Source organism: Lynx canadensis, chromosome D4 (genome assembly GCF_007474595.2).
Source record: "Lynx canadensis isolate LIC74 chromosome D4, mLynCan4.pri.v2, whole genome shotgun sequence".
Classification (NCBI taxonomy): domain Eukaryota; kingdom Metazoa; phylum Chordata; class Mammalia; order Carnivora; family Felidae; genus Lynx; species Lynx canadensis.
The window spans coordinates 12,620,262-12,641,424 of record NC_044315.2 but is presented as its reverse complement, the minus strand read 5'-3'; the positions used below and the strand labels follow the sequence as shown (position 1 = coordinate 12,641,424).

The 21,163-nt window shown below is 36.7% G+C and overlaps 1 protein-coding gene across 1 annotated transcript in view; it reads right to left on the bottom strand.

Moving 5' to 3' along the window:
• The window catches only part of SMC5 (structural maintenance of chromosomes 5), a 95,947-nt gene that overhangs the window by 54,111 nt on the left and 20,673 nt on the right, over positions 1-21,163 (bottom strand). The window contains 9 exon segments of the mRNA XM_030293004.1: positions 11,795-11,853; positions 11,856-11,865; positions 12,867-12,916; positions 12,919-13,027; positions 14,188-14,189; positions 14,420-14,558; positions 16,282-16,374; positions 16,376-16,417; positions 17,407-17,569. Of these exon segments, the coding sequence (XP_030148864.1) occupies positions 11,795-11,853; positions 11,856-11,865; positions 12,867-12,916; positions 12,919-13,027; positions 14,188-14,189; positions 14,420-14,558; positions 16,282-16,374; positions 16,376-16,417; positions 17,407-17,569 (667 nt within the window).

Sequence of the window (21,163 nt, the reverse complement as noted above, 5' to 3'; positions counted from 1 at the left end):
TCTAATTCCAGGTAGTTAGTATCCAAACTGAATTGAATGTAGGACACGGCTGGTGTCAGAGAATCAAACATCATTACAAAAACAAAACTGCATGAAGAAAGAATTATAAACTGTGCTAACAGGCTTATACTAATTAAAGTACAATTTGTAGGACAGTAACAGCACAAAGGAGGGAGAATGGAATGGAGCTATATATAGGGGCAAAGTTTTGCATACTACTGAAATTAAGTTGGTATTAATATAAATTAGATTACTATAATTTAAGATACTGTTATCCTAAAGGCAGCCACAAAGAAAATAGCTCAAAAAATACATAGTAAAGAAGGGAATTTAAATGGTACAACAGAAAATGCTTATTAACATAAACTAGTAATGGAGAACTAGAGGAACAAAAAAGTCCTAAGATACACTGGAAACAAATTAGCAAAAATGCTGCCTTGCCAGTAATTACATCAAATGGATTAAATACTCCCAATTAAAGGCAGGAAGAGGCAAAATGGATACAGAAGATGTCTAGGTAGGAGGATCTTGAGCTCATTTTGTCCCAAAGACACATCAAGGTAACAGTAACATCTATGAAACTAACCCTGAAAGCAATCCGAAAGACTAGCAAAACACATCTTCCACAGTCAACTGAAAAGAGGAGGCCACAGAGAAAATAATGGGAAGGGGACACGTGGGTGGCTTAGTTGGCTAAGTGTCCAACTTTGGCTCAGGTCATGATCTCACAGTTCATGGAGTTCGGGCTCCCTCGTTGGGCTCTCTGCTGTCAGCATGGAGCCCGCTTCAGATCCTCTGTCTCCCTGGCTCTCTGCCCCTGCCCCACTCGTGTGCATTTGCAAGTACTCTCTCTCTCAAAAATCAACAAACATTAAAGGAAAAAAAAAAAAAAAGAGAGGAAGGGCAGAGACACTTCTGGGAAGTAAAGCCCTGGAGGGAGTAACCACAAATGGCAAAGACCCTACAAGCACAGAGAAGTGAGAGGATCAGACTCCACACCAGCCAATCCTGGCACTGGGAAGACCGTAACATGTGGCTTTAAAAATCGGCAGATTTTTGGGGCGCCTGGGTGGCGCAGTCGGTTGAGCGTCCGACTTCAGCCAGGTCGCGATCTCGCGGTCCGTGGGTTCGAGCCCCGCGTCGGGCTCTGGGCTGATGGCTCAGAGCCTGGAGCCTGTTTCCGATTCTGTGTCTCCCTCTCTCTCTGCCCCTCCCCCGTTCGTGCTCTGTCTCTCTCTGTCCCAAAAATAAATTAAAAAGTTGAAAAAAAAAAAAAAAAAACTAAAAAAAAAAAAAAAAAAAAAAATCGGAAGATTTTGGGGCACCTGGTGGCCCAGTCGGTTAAGCGTCCGACTTTGGCTCATGATCAAACAGTTTGTGGGTTCGAGCCCCATGTTGGACTCTGCGCTGACAGCTCAGAGCCTGGAGCCTGCGTCTGATTCTGTCTCCCTCTCTTTCTGCCCCTCTCCAATTTGCGTGTGTGTTAAAAAAAAAAAAAAAAAAAAAACAGCAGAATTTAACTCTGAAAGAGCCAGAGGGCAAGAGGAAATTCAGCCTGTGCCCTTAAAGAGCCAACATAACAAAAAAACTCTGCTCAAGACAGTACAGAAGCAGCAGTTTGAGAAGTACCTGGGATGTAAGACAAGTGAATTTACTGACCAATCTTAGGATGTGTACCAAAGGGGCAGGGATCTTCAGGAGATCTCTCCAGGAACAAAAGTGCTGGCGATGTGGCAGATGACGCTGCCCTTCCATTCCCTCCGTTTAGGTAGCTTGTCTGCCGGCATTAACACTCCATCTACCTTGCTAGCATCACATGCTCCGCCCAAGCAGTCTCCTGGGGGCCAGCCCACCCAAACAACTGCCCCTAACCCACCATATGCTGCAGACAGCCCCAGCAGTTAGTGGCGGCACTCCAAAGTGACTCCCGCCCTGGGGGGACATAACCCCACACACCCGCACATCCGAAGCTCCAGTAGCCCAGACTCTTAGCTGGCTGTGCAGGGAGCCAGTTATGGCCTTTGACGCTCCTGCAAGTATGGCATCGAGGCTAACTGCAGACACCTAGGCTGCCGGCAAGTCATGCCCACCAGCAAGCCTGAGGCAACCTCAGGCCTCAGCGCAGGGACCAAACCCCGCCTAGTGCACCCACACCAAATATCTGGGGTCACTGCAGCCAGCAAGGCCAGAGGTGAGAGAGGCTCAGTCGCAAGAGCAGGGCATACACAGCCCACACAGAGGGCACTCCTGGAACACCAAATTCTGGAGACCAGTGGGTGACTACGCTATAGGGTACCACAGGACCACCTTCTACACAAGGCCATGACTTTCAAGACTAGGAGATGTAGCTGACCTACTTAATACATGGAAACAAAAGACAAAATGAGATAGTGATATGTCCCAAATGAAAGAACAAGACAAAATTCACAAAGCTAAATGCAGAGGAGATAAACAACATGCCTAATAAAGAATTTAGGGGCACCTGGGTGACTCAGCTGGTTAAATGTCAGATTTTAGGTTTTTTTGGCTCAGGTCTCACGGTTCATGAGATCGAGCCCGGCACTGGGCTCTGCACCAACAGCATGGAGTCTCCTTAGGATTCTCTCTCTCCCTCTCTCTCTGCCCCTCCCCTGCTCATGTCTTTCTCTCTCTCAAAATAAATAACTTAAAAAAAAAAAAAAAAAACCTCAAAACAAAGGTAACAAAATTGGGACTTCAGAAAACAGATGATCTCAATGAGAACTTCAACAAAGAAATATGACAGAGTAGAAGAATTTAATAACTGAAAAAATATACTAAAGGAATCAACAGATTATAGGATGTATCAATGATCTGGTGGGGTAATGAAAGCAATCAAGCTGAATATCAAAAAGAAAAAATAATACATAAATGAGGCTAGGTTAAGGGAATTCAGCAACATCATTAGGCATAATAACATTCACATTATAGGGATCCCACAAAGAGAAGAGAGGGTGGGGCGGCTGGGTGGCTCAGTCAGTTGGGTGTCTGACTTTGGCTCAGGTCATCATCTTGTGTTCTGTGGGTTTGAGACCCACGTGGGCTCTGTGCTGACAGCTCGGAGCCTGAAGCCTGCTTCAGATTCTGTGTCTCCCTCTCTCTCTGCCCCTCCCTCACTTATGCTCAGTCTCTGTCTCTCTCTCAAAAATAAGTAAACATTAAAAGAGAGAGAGAGAGAGAGAGAGAAGAGAGAAAAAAGGGGGCAGAAAACTTATTTTAAAAAATACTAGCTAAAAATTTCCTTATCTGGGGAAGGAAAAACATCCAAGTCTAGGAACCAGTGACAGCCCCTAACAAGATAAATCCCAGGAGGACCACACCAAGATACATAATAATTAAAATGCCAAAAAGTAATGATAAAGAGAAAATTTTTAGAGAAGCAAGAGAAAAGTTAAACACAAGAGAAACCTCCTAAGGCTATCAGGTGATTTTTCAGCAGAAACTCTGCCTGCCAAAAGGGAGGGTCAGTGATATATTCAAAGTGCCGATAAGAAAAAAACTCACAACCAAGAATACTCTACCCAGCAAAGTTATCATTTAGAATAGGAGGAGAGATGAAAGAGTTTTTCACACAAACAAAAGTTAATAGAGTTCTCACTAAACTTAACAGGAGCTCTTTAAGTTGTAAGAAAAGGCCACAACTAGAAGAAAATGATGAAACGAAAAAGTCTCATAGGTAAAAGCAAACATCTACTAAAAGGTAGATTAGGGGCGCCTGGGTGGCGCAGTCGGTTAAGCGTCCGACTTCAGCCAGGTCACGATCTCGCGGTCCGTGAGTTCGAGCCCCGCATCGGGCTCTGGGCTGATGGCTCAGAGCCTGGAGCCTGTTTCCGATTCTGTGTCTCCCTCTCTCTCTGCTCCTCCCCCGTTCATGCTCTGTCTCTCTCTGTCCCAAAAATAAATAAACGTTGAAAAAAAAAAAAAAATTAAAAAAAAAAATAATAAAAAAATAAAAGGTAGATTAATCACTTATAAAGTCAGTATGGAAGTTAAAATACAAAAGTAGTAAAATCAATTACACCTACAAAAATTAGTCAAGGGATACCCAAATAAAAAGATGTAAAGTACAGTATCATATACATAAAATGTGAAAGGGGGAGCAAAAATGTAGTGATTTTAGAATGTGTCTGAATTTAAGGAACCACTAACTTAAAATAGACTGCTACACACATATGATGCTATATATGAACTCAGTGGTATCCACAAATCAAAAACCTAAAAGAGATACACAAAAAAAACACAGAAAGGAATACAAGCATAACACTAAAGAAAAATTTCAACCATAATATAAGAGCAAGAGAAGAAATGAACAGAACTACAAAAAGAACCAGAAAACAATATAAACAGAACAACAATAAGTACATACCTGTCAATAATTACTTCAAATGTAAATGGATTAAGCACTCCGGTCAAAAGACATAGGATGACTAAATGGATTAAAAAAAAAAAACCCATGTATATGCTGCCTTTAAGAGACTCACCTCAGACATCAAGACACCTACAGACCAAAGTGAAGGGATGGAAAAAGATATTCCATGCAATAAAGCAGAACAACAAAAAGCAAGGGTCGCAGTGTGTATATCAGACAAAACAGACATTAAAACAAAATACTAAAGCAAGAGACAAAGAACTACAGCACTACACACTGATAAAGAGATCGGTCCAGCAAGAAGATATAACAACTGTAAATAACTATGTAACCAACAAAGGAGCAACTAAATACATAAAGTAAATATTAACAAAGTGAGAATTAATAGTAGAGGACTTTAACACCTCATCAATGGATAAGATCATCCAGACCAAAAAAAAAAAAAAATCAACAAAGAAACCGTAGCTTTGATCAACACTTAGATTAGATGGATCTAACAGATATATACAATACATTCCATCCAAAAACAGAATACACATTCTTTTCAAGTGCACACAGAACATTCTCCAGAATAGATCACATTGGGCCACAAAGTCTCAATAATTAAGAAGACTGAAATCATATCATATCAAGCACCTTTTCTGATTACAATGGTATAAAGTTAGAAATCAATTACAAGAAAAATCTGGAAAGAACATAAGCACATGGAAGCTAAACAAATGTTACTTAACAATGAACGGGTCAACCAAGAAATTAATGAGGAAATAAAAAATACAGAGGCAAAAGAAAATGAAACACAATGGGCCAAAATCTTTGGGACGCAGTAAAAGCAGTTCTAAGAGGGAATTTCGTAGTGATACAGGGCCTATCTCCACAAGGAAATCTCAAACAACCTAACCTTACACTGCAAGAAGCTAGAAAAAGAACAAAGCAAACCCAAAGCTAGTAAAAGGAAGAAAATAATAAAGATGAAAGTAGAAACAAATGAAATATAGAAAGATAAAAAAAGATAAAAGAAACCAAGACCTGGTTCTTTGAAAAGATTAAACAAAATCGATAAACCTTTAGCTGGACGCATCAAGAAAAAAAAAAGGGAGGACTCAAATAAAATCTCAAGTGAAGGAAAAGAAATAACGGACACCACAGAAATATAAATAAGAAAATATCATGAAAAATTATAGGCCAACAAATAGGACAACCTAGGAGGAATGGATAAATCCCTAGAAACCTACAACTTCCCCAAATCAGGAAGAACAGAAAATTCAAACAGACCAAATACTAGTAATGAAATTGAATCACTACTCAAAAATCTCTCAGCAAACAAGGCCAGGACCAGAGGGCTTTACAGGTGAAATCTACTACACATTTAAAGAGTTAATACCTATTCTCAAACTATTCCAAAAATTGGAACAGGAAATAAAACTTCCAAATTCATTCTATGAGGCCAGCATTTCGCTAATACCAAAACCAAAGATACTACCAACCAACCAACCAACCAACCAAAAAACTACAGGCCAGTCAGTATCTGATGAATACAGATGCAAAATCCTCAACAAAGTACAGTATTAGCAATCCAAATTCGACAGCACATTAAAAGGATCATTCACCATGACCAAGTAGAAGTTATTCCATGGACGCAAGGTGGTTCAATATTCACAAATCAATCAATGTGATACTCTGGTATAAAAATCCTATCACCATCTCAATATATGCAGAAAAAACACATGTGACAAAATACAACATCCATTCATGTTTAGAGATAAACATAACATAATAAAGACTATCTATGAAAAACCCATATCTAACATCACACGCGATGAAGAACTGAAAGCTTTTCCTTTAAGATCAAGAACAAGAAAAGAACATCCACTATCACCACTTTTATTCAACATAATACTGGAAGCTGTAGCTGCAACAACCAAACAAGAAAAATAAAAGACATCCAAACTGGTAAAAGAAGTAAAAATTGTCACTATCTGCAGATGGCGTGACACTAACATACAGAAAACTCTAACGCCTCCACCAAAAAACTGTTAGAACTGATAAGTGAATTCAGTAAAGACGCAGAATACAAAATTAATATAAAGAAATCTGTTGCATTTCCATACACTATTAATATAAGGGCAAAAAGAGAAATTAAGAAAATGATCCTATTTATAACTGCACCCCCAAAATATAAAATACCGAGGAATAAATTTAACCAAGGAGGTGAAAGACATACACTCTGAAAACTATAACACACTGATAAAAGAAACCAAAGGTGACACAAATGAAAGACAGACCATGCTCATGGAATGGAAGAATTAGTATCATTAAATTGTTCTGTTGTCCAAAACAATCTACAGATTCAATGCAATCCCTATGAAAATACCAAGAGCATTTTTTCACAGAATTAGAATAATCCTAAACTTTGGATGGAAACAGAAAAGATCTTGAATAGCCAAAGAAAATTTGAAAGAAAGCAAAGCTGGAAGTATCTCAATACCAAATTTTAGGATATACTACAAAGCTACAGTGATCAAAACGGTATGGTACCAGTCCAAAAAAACAGGCACACTGATCAGTGGAACAGAACACAGAGCCTGGAAATAAACCCACACCCATATAGTCAATCTACAACAAAGGAGGAAAGAATACACAATAAAGACAAGACAGTCTTTTCAATAAATGCTGTTGATAAAACTCAATAGCTACGTGTCAAAGAATGAAACTGGGCTGCTTCCTTAACACCATACACAAAAATTAACTAAAATGGATTAAATTCCCTAAATGTAAGACCTGAAACCATAAAACTCCTAGAAGACAGCATAGGCAGTAATTTTTTTGACACTGTCCTCAGCAAGGTATTTATGGCTATGTCTCCTCAGGCAAGGGAAAACAAAAGCAAAATAAATATTGGGCCTACTGGTATACCAAATACAACTACTAGTATACCAAAATGAAAAGCTTTTTGCACAGTGAAGGAAACTATCAACAAAACAAAAAGGCAATCCAGTGAACAAAAGATGTTTGCATGCAATACAAGGTTAATATCCAATCTGGTAAGAAGTTAATATCCAATATATAAAGATCTTATGCAACTCAATACCAAAAAAAACTACAAAAAACAACCAACCTGATTAACACATGGGCAGAGAACCTGAACAGACATTCTCTCAAAGCAGACATACAGATGGCCAAAAGATAAATAAAAAGGTGCCCAACATCTCTCATCATTGGGGAAATGCAAATCAAAACCACAATTGAGTGAACACTTAACACCAGTCAGAAAGGTTAGTATCAAAAAGGCAATTAACAAGCGTTGGCAAGGATGTAACCATTGTGTTCTGCTGGAAGGAATATAAAATGGTACTGACCATTTGTCACTGTGGACAACAGTATACAGGTTCCCTGAAAACTTAAAAATAAAAACAGAAATGCTGTAAGATCCAGTAATTCCACTACCCAAAGAAAACAAAAACACCAGTTTGAAAATATATATGCACCCCTACGTTTACCGTAGCATTATTTACAACAGGCAAAATATGGAAGCAACCTAAGTGTCCATCCGTAAATGAATGGATAAGAACACACACACACACACACACACACACACACACACACACACAACCAGAATATTACTTAGCCATAAAAAAGAATGAGATCTTTCCATTTGCAACAACATAAATGGACTTAGAGGAATTATGCTAAGTGAAATAAGTCAAAGACAAATGCCATATGATTTCACTTATATATGGAATCTAAAAAACACACAAATGAACAAAGACTCTTAAGTACAAAAAACAAACTGGTGGTTGCCAGAAGGGAGTGAGTGGGGTGATGGGTGAAGTAAAGGGGATTAAGGAGATAAAAACCTCCAGTTATAAAATAAACCACAGAGATGAAAAGAACATAAGGAAACAGTCAATAATATTGGAATAACATCGTATGATGATAGGTGATGACTACACTTATGATAAGCAAGGAGTAATATACAGAACTGTTGATCAGTATGTGGTACACCTGAAACCAGCGTTAACACTGTACGTTAATATTTATTTCAATTAGACAAAGGAAAAGCCGTGATCCACCAGAAAAACATTTTAATTTTTTTTTCAACATTTATTTTTGAGGGAGAGAGAAAGAGAGACAGAGAGAGAGAGACAGAGTGTGAGCAGGGGAGGGGGCAGAGAGAAAGGGAGACACAGAATCCAAAGCAGGCTCCAGGCTCCCAGCTGTTTAGCACAGAGCCCAACGTGGGGCTCAAACCCACGAACAGTAATATCATGACCTGAGCCGAAGTTGGATGCTTAACCGACTAAGCCACCCGGGTGCCCTAGGAAACACATTTTAGATTTGAAGACACAAATAGGTTTAAAGTAAAAGGATGAAACTTTCTATAGTCAAACAGAACTCTTCATTTCCCCCCTCTTCGCAATCCTCATTTCAGTACAAGGAACAATTATCCATCCAGTTGTGAAGTGAAAATGTTAGATGTGATCCTTGATTCCTCCACACTTCAATCCTTCTATCTACTCCCTCAGCAATTTTGTGGTTCAGTTTCTAAATTAGCTTGTCAACTGCTACCACGTGAGGGGAAGCCACCGTTCTCTCATGTGCCTAGCCGACCTCGGCAGCCTCATAACTGAACCCTCTACTTTTTCGTCCCACATGGTCCATTCTCCATAAGGCAATCCTGGGTGTTATTAAAAATATATGAAATACTGTTTCTCTCTGGCTTAAAAACCTCCAACACCCTCTGAGTTTCTCACAGCATTTAGAATCAATTTAATTTCCCTTCTTTTTTCTTCAAGGGCCTATCTCTCATATCTGCTATTTCTCAGGAACAATACTGGACCTCATGGGACACACAGGAAAGATTGTCAAAGTGTTAAGAAAAAACAATTTAGAATTTAGAATTTGATTCATCAATATTAATATTCTAGAATGAGTGCAAAAGATGTATTTTCCAACATATAAGGCCTCAGAAAGTTCATCACCCAAAGCGTATCTCTTAAAACACCCACAGAAAATACCCAGCAAGAAAAAAAAACAACAAAAACCCACCTCCTAAGAGGCAGAAGGATGATATAAGAAGTACTAAGATCGAAAAAGCCAATAAAACATATTAAGTCTAAATAACCACAGATGGTAAAAAATAACATTTTAAATAACTGACAAGTAAAATTTCTGAGTACAGACATGGAGCGGAGGAAGAGAAAGTATCTTAATTAAATGGAAGAATACAAATGCTGATAACTATGAAAACATGTTATTTAAACTTTAAGAGTAATCAGTAGAATAGGCTTAGAATATATAATTTTAGGGGGAAAATGGAGTAAGAAAACCTTTATCAACAGCAACAGAAAGTAGGAAGGGAAGCAGGAGAAATCAAACAAAAGCATAGTAAGTAGAAAACAACAGTAATGGAACTGGTTCAACTCCCTTACTGTATGAAAAAGTGTCAACACACGAAATTAACAAAAACTACAAAACAAAACCCAGTATATACTACTCATACCAGATCAAATAAATCAAAACATGATGCAGAAGTAACAAAACACCATAGTTTTAAAAATCTAGGAAGCAAAACTAATATAATTTTGAGGCAAAATAGACATATCTACACTCACAGAAAGTATTTCACTTTAAAAATGGATAAATCAGGTAGGTAAGAAAGTATGTAGAACATCTGCATAATATAAGCATGGTAAACCTGTTCTAACACATATGTAAGTATATTCATACATACATACAAATATATATACACACACACATATAAAACTCCACACCTAAAGACTGAATACACATTCTTTTTGAATATATATAAAGAACATGTATAAAACCAAATATAAAAGTCCAAAGAGATCTCAAAATATCTACAATAAAGTCGACATTTATTAACCATCAAGGAACAGATTAGAACTCTACATTAAGGTTTTGAAATTACATATTCATAGACACTAAAACAGTATGAATTCCTATATAATCTTAATGAATAAAAATATTAAACTGAAAATATAAAATCTTAAAGGGAAAAAAAAGAAATGCACTTATCAACACATAGGAGATACAACCAAGTGATAACGAGAAAAGTATTTATACCCTAAAATGTTATTTATTAAAAGTTAAAAATGAAATAACTTATAAAAATGACAAGCCCTAACAAATACATTAGGGAAAAAAAAAAGACAATATTGGTTCAAGGAGCATTAAACTATTTAAGAAGTCAGCAGAACACTGAAAAACCAGTTAAGGATGAAACAAAAGAAAATTTTAGGCCAATCTCACATGGTGCGAAAAATCCTAAATACAAGATTTTCTAGTTGAATCCAGCAATATATTAAAATACCAAGTAAGATGTGTGACAGAAACATAAGGATGGTTTGATTACACAACTTATCAACCTGTATTCCTGTTCAGGGTTTTAAAGATGAATCTTTATGCCTTTTCCCTTCTAAACTCTAAAAAAAGGGTTCACTCCCACAAGGATAGAGGGAACAAGGGAGGAGACACCAGCAATTGGGAGATTTCAATAACATTCATAAAAGGAGAGACAGCACAGGGACAACTAATTTAGCAGCCTAGTTAGTCTAAGAGCTACAGGGTAAAAGGCATGAAAGGACACGGAAAAGACTCTTCCAAACAAAAACCAAAATACAAATCCCAGAGACTCTCAACAACTAGAGATGGCAAGTACAAAAGGACTGCCCTGCCCTACCTCCTGCACCCCATCCGTACAGACAACCTGAGCACCTGACACGGACAGCCTAGCTTCTGCCATGGAAATGTGAGGTTTATTCTCGGGAGAAATTAGAGAGGTGCCTGCCTGGGCTTTGAAAATGAAGGCACAGAAAAAAGGGTGAGGCTGAAAACTGGAAGATTAACATAATGCTTCAACTGCCAGGAATGCTTCAGGTTATACACCTTTCCCTAAGAGAGGTAATTCAAATTTTAGTTTCTGAATGGTTCTAAAGAACAAAACCCCACATATAGCTGGGATCTCTTAGCTAAAAAGCCCGTCTTCTTGCATAGTCATCCTAAAATAATTTTGCCATCAAGCCCCACACCTGTGCACAAAGAATCTGCATTAGCTTTGTAATGTCCTATCTTAACATAAACAGAATCTCTTAAAATTTAATTTCTGCTACTGAGATAACTAAATCCAATTTTACCATTAAAAAACTATAGCCACCCAGTTACAAAGATCATAATGCTCATTGATAAGTAGTTTTGAGAATTTTTTCCTAATTACCCTCTGTGCAACTTCTCTACTTCCAGATCTTAGTATCCCTCACAGATTAAGAGGCAGAGAATGAAGAAAACTTTAAAACAACTCCCAAACAAAAAGTCGTCCCATAATCCAGACCCGAACACAAAAAAGTTAGGGTAAATTAGCATAATAAAAATGTCAATACAAAATCTTACCTGTTTATCTTTCCTTTCTATAATATCTTGCTTTTGTTTGCATTTTTGAGATGTCTCTTAATATCTGTTGCCTGTAAGATTGAACCAGAAGGAGGGGAATTTAGTTAAAATCTCAAGCAAGCAATTATGTGGCCCCAGCCATCAAAATATTAAATTAACCCACAACGCTTTTTCATGATTTCTTTCAAACCAAATTCATAATCATCACCAAAAATACTAAGTTACCTACAAATCTATAAAAGGTTATTCCTATTGATATTAACAACAGCTGTAGCAATATGCATACATATGTTTTATTTCTTCACATTATTATCTCATGTTATTCATCTGATCCTAAAAATATCCTATTAGGATAGCAGGAACCCCATAGTTTAAACCATTCTTAACATCTGATTCCAAAATCTCCCTAAAGTTAACAGCCATGACCATAAAATTTTTAATTTAGGTTTAAAATGTTTAGTTTATTTGTTTTGAGAGAGAGAGAGAGAGAGAGAGAGAGAGGAGAGAGAGACAGCGTGCGAAAGAGAGAGAATGCGTGTGTGTGCGTGGGAGGGGCAGAAAGAAAGGAAGAGAGAATCCAAGCAGGTCTGCACCAGCTTAGAAACCCCAAGATCATGACCTCAGGCAAACCAGAGTCAGTTGCTTAACCACTGAGCCACTCAAGCACCCTTAGGTTTAAATGTTTTAAATACATTTTTAAAAAAATAGTATATTCCATATGCCACAGAATATGGCATAGAATACATAGAATACTATGTATTCTAAGACACACAAGGTTTTCTACAATACGCTCACAAAAGGAGTTCAATGTTTCTAGGAACACTACTCTGAATCCTCTTAAAATTAAAACAATCACATTTCAGTTTTCCCTTTTGTATCTTGGAATTTCTATAAAGTAGCAACTGTCCAAATGTGACGATTAGACCCTAAGAACCCTGTGGTGGCCAAATTCAGTCAGAGAATGTAAACGATGAAAGCTACAAGTCCATCTACAAAATATCTTAAAAGATGGCAAAAGAGCTCTTGTATTTGCTAAAATAAACACAGAAATTCAAAATGAGCCAGAGAGTACCTTCTCTTTGATTCGAGCCTCCAAACTGTAACGCTGCCTCTCAATTTCTCAATTCGACGTGTCATAGGGATCTGCCCTTCTTTAAGTTTTCTGACCTCTTCCTTCACTCGGTCTCGAGCTAGCTTAACTTCTTCATACTCCTGACGGACATTTTCATATTCCTTGCAATTAATTCAAAAAAACAGAAGTTAATGCACTACTAGCTTAAACTAAGTCATATACTAAAATCAAGGTGCAGGAAAAACCAATCTATGAAAAAACCCTTTTGATATCCTTTCGGCAGGTCCACGAGTATAAAGTTTGCCATAAGAAACAACGTCAGATATAGTGAATTCCAACAATGACGTATAAAGAAGCTTGACACTCTCTTAGTACTTGTCTCTATTACGAGGTCAGACTCCGACTTCCATCCCTCCGGGTCTGAAACTTACACACTAATTGCTACTAAAATAAGGGTTTCCTCTAGTCTCTCAATAGAGGAAGGATATCAGAACTTACAAATAAACAAAAGAAATTCAATTATGGTAAAAGTAAAATGAAAACAGTAAAATGTAAAAGTAAAAATGAAAAAAAAACGAGGAAAATGGGTCAAAAGGAGAACAAAAAGCAGCATGCAGGTAAAAATGAGGCTTGTCATGTCACAGGAATTAATAAATATTTGCTAAAAAATAACAAAAGTAAGTGGAGTACTAAGAGAGCATACAGTAAGAATGAACGGGAGGAAGCAAAGATTATAAACATGTGAGTAAATTTTTAAAAAACGAAAAAAGATTGAAATCAATCTTAGAAAGAAAAGGATTAACCAAAAGACTTTAAAGGAGAAACATAAAGTAGGTTTAAGACTAATAATGGACATAGGAAAATGTAATCAAAACAAGCTAAAGAAAGGAAAAAGTTTAAGAATAATGGGATCGTGGGACAGGAGAGGGTGATGAGGTGGGGGAGAAAGGCCACAAATACAGCCACTCATTTTTCCATTCTATTAACAACTATTTCCATCCTAAGCCTGAAACAAACATTATGAAACTTCCTCAATCTGTTCCGCCCATCAAAAAGAAATGCACTGAGGGAACTGACTCTTGAGTCCAAACTATGGTCTGGGACACTATTCATCATAGGGTGATTAGGAAGAAAACCGCAGTCATCAATTAAACTTATGAAGCAGGAGTAGAGATTACAGCACATAGTGTGCAGCTCCTTCCAGACCAAAAATCAGTATCAGTAGTACACGCCAAGTGAATTCTCAGCGACCTAAGGACACTCCAAGAGTTTCTTTTTATATGTGTAAACATTTTTAGATCATTACATTTTATAAAACAACAACTACCTGTTGAGGACTCATATCCAGAAAAATAAAGAGCACAATCAACTGTTACCCGCTATACCAGTATACAGCTACATCATACCACAGAGACAAACTTTATGATGATTTTTAAGGCAAAAAATGAACAAAAACACCTAATCTGAATACAGAGCAATTAGTGCCTTCTTCATAGCTTTTCTGCCAGTAAAAAGAATCACTATTTTTGCCTCTGATAATTAAGACTTACCACCCAATGGTCTTTTCGCTTCAAGCATCTCGATCAAAATCTAAATGTCGCTACGTTCATAGAATCTCTCCACATCTTGTTTATATCTTTCATTCCTCTGAATCATTTCTCTAGATATTCAGTTTTTCTCTTTGCACGAGGTCTAAAACAAATATGTAACAAGTCGCTTAACTGAGAAGACAAACAGGTCAAATCTTTAATAATGAAAGACAATGCTAGCAAATTTCACAATAAAGAATTCACAGGAGTTCTTAAGAACTGTGTAAAACTAACATGCATGCCTGAGTTCTGGTCTAGGCTCTACAATTTATTAGTCGCGGCAACTGTGAGGAAGCCCTGCCACACCTGAGCCTAGAGTCTTCTGCCTAAAGAGAAGACAGGTATCTGCCCCACTCGCCTCAAGGGCACAAGTGATGTACTTACTATAAGTGCAAGTTCAACAAAAGCTGGAACGTGAAAAGTAGTGTTATTAAGATTTGTATGTTATGAGTTATTAAGATTGTATGTTATGAGTATTAAGATTTGTAACTCATGAGTTAAGGACTAAGAAATGAGACGAAGGAAGGTAAGATCTGGCTTTCAGACCTGCGAGTTCACAGCGCGAAGATGTACTCAGAACCTAGTACAATACCATGCTTGCGTTCTTCAGAGGATGGCAGCAGTCTCGGTGAGTGTTTCAGATGGAGTACAGTAGTCCCTCCCCTATCTGTGGGGAATCCAGCTCCAAACCACTAGATGATGCCCGAAACCACAATATTACCAAACCCTACATACCTGTTTTCCCTATACATGCATACCTATGATAAAGCTTAATTTATAAATGAGACAACAGAGACTGACAATAACATGACAGAATAATTGTAACAATAGCTGTAATAAAGCATGTGGATGTGGTCTCCTCTCAAAATACTGTACTGTGTCACCCTTTGCTTGTGATTGACTGACATGAGTGATAAATGGCACGTGAAGTGAGGTGACGACAGAGGCACTGTGATGTAATGTCAATTATTGCTGTACTTGTGACAATATGTCAGGAGGATCATCTGCTTCTAGACTGCGAGTGACCGCAGGTAAATGAAATGGCAGTAACTAAAAGCATGAAGGGGGGCGGGTGGGGAAACTAATGTATGAGACTGGTCCATGGGGGCAAAGGTAAAAAGACTAATAGTTATCTAGAGCAATATAAAAATAATTACTACTCCTTGGGTCATTCAGCTGATTAAGTATAATAACTATTAAATTACAACAATATGCATATTATTAAGTATGGGCAGTTACGGTGAAGAGAAAGCATTTGTTTTATAAGGCGTCTGATTACAAAATATACTGGATTTATTTTAGTGGCTGGGACATGGAGAATATTTCATTACACAAACACCTTTTAAAATGGATATTCTATAAAAGGACTCATAAAGTCTAACCTACCTCCTGCAACTGAAAATATAGAATGGTTCAAAAGAGACACTGTGTCAAAAGCTACAGTGGGGTATCTGCTGTACTCCCCCAAAGCCTTTTGGGTCCTGACTCATGGCAGGTGTTTAAGAAATGCTAAAGAGTAAAAGAATAATATTGAAACTTCCTGAGAGGTAAAAACATACTTTAAAATAATATGATTGGTTCTTTAGAAATTTAATTCGTAACATGTGTTGATGAAATGGTAAGTCAGATTTTTCAAACTTTCCATGATCAAATCCATTTCTCACGTTTGTCACCTAGTTCATGTTAGCAATAAAATCCTACGTGAGAAAAAAATCAACAAATAAACGAAGTCACTCAATGAATCAGAGGCTCCTATTCACTCTCCCACATTAGAAAGACCAAAATCAGTGAGGAACAATAGAACTGAGTTTTTCTATTATAAATACCTCTAGTTGTTTTTCTTTCTCCCTGAAGTTTTTGAGTTCACAGTGGTATCTGTGCATTTCTGGAGGTCCAATGGACTTCTCAGTAGCTTCAAGGTAGTTCAATTTTACTCAGTTTAGCAAATTCTCCAACTTTATCCTAGAGCACAAAATTTAAATATCAACAACTATTATCACTTATAAATATCTTCAAAAAATGTTATCATTCAATGATCGCGCCTGTTCAAGATGAAACTTTGAAAGAAAAATTTATAAGATGTGCCAATATAAATGTCCCTCATACACTATCTTTAAAATGATAAATATAAACTTAGGGTATGAACGTCTCATCGTTCGTCGGAGAACCTTTAAAATTTCTATGCCAATATTTCTAAGGCAAAGCGTTTATATACACATAATAAATAGCTGAGAATAAAGAAAAAACAGTCCCCTGGATTGAAATGATCATGATCTACCACTCATCAGTTGGGAATTTAGAAGTTAAGAAAAAGACATTTCAACATCTTACTTCATATCAGACACCAGCTAACAATGCTTTTTTTCAAATTTTAAATCTGTATTTAATTTGGACATATGTAATCAATCATTGTTTCCGAATGGAAAATAATGAACTATGATCAGGACACTAGACCAGCACTCAATAGTGTAATAACATTCACTTCACATTTAACATCTAATGTGCATTTCAGGATATTTACTAAAATTTAAAATATGACAAAGTTTTAGAAGGCACACGTACCGATTTAAGAGTTTTAGTGTATCAAGTATACTTGATGTATTTATACAAAAACACGATTAAGAAGTTATTTATTAACAAAATTTTAAGAGACTACAAAGTGTAAGCACATGGCCATCCAAGTTACTCTACTTCAAAACAATACAACTTGATACCCTTTACAATATTCTGCAATTGAGACTTTCAACTTATCACTTCAAATCACTACAATTAAGATCATAATAGGAGATGAGATGCTATCTTTTACAAAGAACAGTGAGTATTAACATTACCAGGCTGTTAGTTTAAATAGCACCCATGACAACATCTCGTGAAAAGTATTTCTATTCTCATATGGCATGAAGAAGAAGAAACATGCAATTTTCCCATCTGTACATTGATTTCTCTCATACCTGAGGTAGAAATTGGCAAAGATTGCCCACTTGAATATTTAAGGCTGCAACTTGCTCTTCCACCACTTTCTGGGTTGTAGATTTTTTGTTGATGAACCAAGATGACTGATTTTTTGCCACGTCAATTTCACGGGTGATGGTAAGATTTCCAGAATTTCTGAACCTATTTAAAAAATAATTTAAAAATCCTTACATCCAAAATTATATGTATCACTTTAGAAATAAAATTTCCAAAATTCTCTTGCAACAAAGGTTGCCAGACAGGATTGTTACTACAATTTTTATTCCTTCTGATATTTTGGCCCCTCCAAAGAAGGAAATCTTGATATTTTATTGGTAATGATACTTAATTGACCACACGTAAGTTACCACAGATTCAACATCACAATTATTTAAACTGTTACAGCAAATGCCAATACTAATTTCCAAACACTGACAGAGAATTTATATATCTGAAGTTATTTATCCTTTAAATTATGTTATTCTCCAATCACATGCGTTGAGTGCAATTCAAAACAGGTTGGCATATTAAAGCATATAAAAACTAAACGCTGAAACTTCCACTACTTGGAAAATATATGAATAGAAACCAATTCTTGCATAAGCACTTCCAGACATCAGAACTAGCCCAGTCATACAGGTAGCCCATGCCTTCCTCATCACGTACTCTACTCTGAATTCAGAGGAGACCACAACATACAGCCTTATAAAGGAACATTAAGCAATACAGAATCTGAAAGAAGGGTATTTACTTATTTCTTGCTTTTAGAAGTACTACTGCTCCACACCTCCCATCCATCTTCTTCACTGGGAATCAGCAGCATGTGGTAGAAAGATAAATTATTGGTATTCAATGGCTAAATAAATGACAATGATAATTTGTAAATGTTGTGTATATAGACTATATTGTAATCAGAACACTCCAAACATTAAGATTTCACAACTTAAAAAAAGTCGTTTTAAATTTTCATTTCCAGCAGAATGACTAATGAAGTACCCTTCCTGAGCTTCTTGCTGTAAACTACAAATAATGAAATATTAGAATATGTTCACAAATGCATTTATGAGTTAGCTTGAAAGTAAGTAATTCTGGCCAAAATCCCAGTGCAGGTGGAGATCCAGAAGTGGAAAAATGAAAATGGCTTTTACCCTGGGAGCATGTATTCCACCAAACAGCCTTACACATTTTCATAATCACCCAGCAGAGGGGCTGCAGAGGAGGCCTACAGCTACCCAAAGTAGAGGGTCTAATAAAGACCAGCCCCAGAAGACTACACCCTCATGGAAGGGTAAACTAGAAGTACACCACCACCATCACCAGACCCAGCGAAGTGCCTGTCGCAAACTATGGCTTGGACGGAAAAAGTCTCTCCTGACACGCTTATTAACCACAAGTCAGTCTCAAACAGATTAGTATCTTGAATTTAGTTACATGACATACCTAAGATTCAAAATGCACCAACTGAGAATTGTGTGTATTTTGATCCTGGTTTGAAAGTATCCAATGATCTGCTGCAGAAGTCAGTGAAAATGTCCTCAGCAGGAATCTACCTTTACCCTCAAAGAATTAACACGAAGTTCAAAGAGAAAGGAGCGGCTTACTGGAAACACACACAAAAACAAAGCATCAAGAGTACGAACTAGCAGAAACAACAAAGAATCATACTGGAAACAATGGGCAAGTACAGAATAAGTATATTCACTGTATTTCAAGAAATAGAAGATGGAAAATATTGACTTATATCTAGGATCTGAAAAAGAACCACAGGGAAATGGACTAGAATGGAGCACAAAGACATAAAAAAATGAAAAATATGAAGGATGTAAAGAGACACAGATGACTTAGAGCCCAATATCTAATAAGAGTGCCAGGGGAGCCTGGGTGGCTCAGTCTGTTAAGTGTCTGACTTTGGTTCAGGTCATGATCTCACAGTTTCTGAGTTCGAGCCCCACACTGGGCTCTGTGCTGACAGCTCAGAGCCTAGAGCCTACTTCGGATTCTGTGTTTCCACTTCTCTCTGCCCCTCCCCCACTCATCCTCCCTCTATCTCTTTCTCAAAATAAGCGTTAAAAAAAAAAATACAGTTCCAGAAGGAAGAGAGACAAAGAATGGATCAGAGGCAATAGATGAAGATAATACATAAGAATTTTCCAAACCATAAATTTAAGAAGCTCACTAAATCCCAAGCAAAATAAACAAACAATAAATCCACATCTAAATACATGGTGTAAAACTATAAAACACCAAAAACTGAGATAGGATTTTAAAAAATCACTTCAGAAAAGGAGAATTACTATGAAAGAAACTAAGATCAGATTCACATCTGAAGACAATGGAATAATACTTCACATATGTTGAGAAAAGACCTATTGGGGCACCTGGAGGGCTCAGTCTGTTGAGAGCCCAACTTTGGCTCAGGTCGTGATCTTGAAGTTTGTTAGTTCAAGCCCCACGTTGGGCTCGCTGCTGTCAGTGCAGAGTCCGCTTCAGATCCTCTGTCCCCTTCTCTCTGCCCCTCCCCTGAATGCACTCTCCCAAAATAAATAAACCTTAAAAAGAAGAAAGAAAGAAAAGAAAAAGAAAAAAGACCTATCGATGTAGACTTTTATATCCAGCATATACACCTTTCAGATTGATAGCAAAAGATCATCATTTTCAGACAAAAACTTAGTGTTCCACTAGAAGATCCTCATTAAAGAAAACTTTAAAAAATGTCCTCTGGCAGAAAGAAAGTAATCCCAGAGGAAATCACAAAAATGCAAGAAAGAATAAAAAGCAAGGCAAACCAAAAATACATAGAATAATTCTAAACAAACAATGAGAGTTATTTATAGTTATTATGTCTTAAAGACTTGATAAGATAAAATAGTTCAGGGAAATTATTCAAATAAAAGTAATCTAAGGTCTTTATTCAATAGGAAAATAAAGACATCTAAGTCTAGACTCAAATTCAAATATATATGTTAAAAATTCTAACCACTAAAACAAGAATGACTTAATTTTCAAAACAGTAAAGAAAATATTAAGGCAAACAAAAATCCAAACAAAGGCATGAGAGAAAAGATATACTGAAAAGTAGAACAAATAAAAAGCATGGAATAAGGCAGTAAAAGTAAATCCAAAAATGTAAGTCATTCAATACATGTAATGGATCATATGCATTATGTAAAAAGCAATATAAACAACACCAGCTATCCTTGTTCAAATGAGATATTAAAGGTCTAAAAAAACTTGAAATAAATGAATAAAACCTGAAAAATACTTAAAAAAGAAAGCTGCCAACTACATTAGTGGCAAGTTAAACACATTCTAAGGGTGATGCATCAAAAGACAAAGAAGTCAGTATGTAACAACAGAAAGTTCAATTCACTCGGAAGATCAAGCAATGTGAATCTTAGCTGCAACTAATAACGTCCTGAAAATACATAAAGCAAAAACTGACAGGATGAGGCTAACTGACAAATCTACACAGAAGATAATGTAAAACACCTTTCTCAGTAAAGAATCGATCTGATGACTAAAATCATAAATATACAAGATTTAAAAATATAATTAATCAGTTGAACTAATGGACAAATAGACAATACTGCACATAACAAGAGCAGAATACTCATTCTTTCAATCCAGCGGGTAACATTTATGAAAGCTCACTATGATAAGTATACCTTGACAAATGTCAAAGGGTTGGTAACATGACCATATATATGTAACTCTATATAATATAGTAATGTTATATATTACAATAGCACATATATA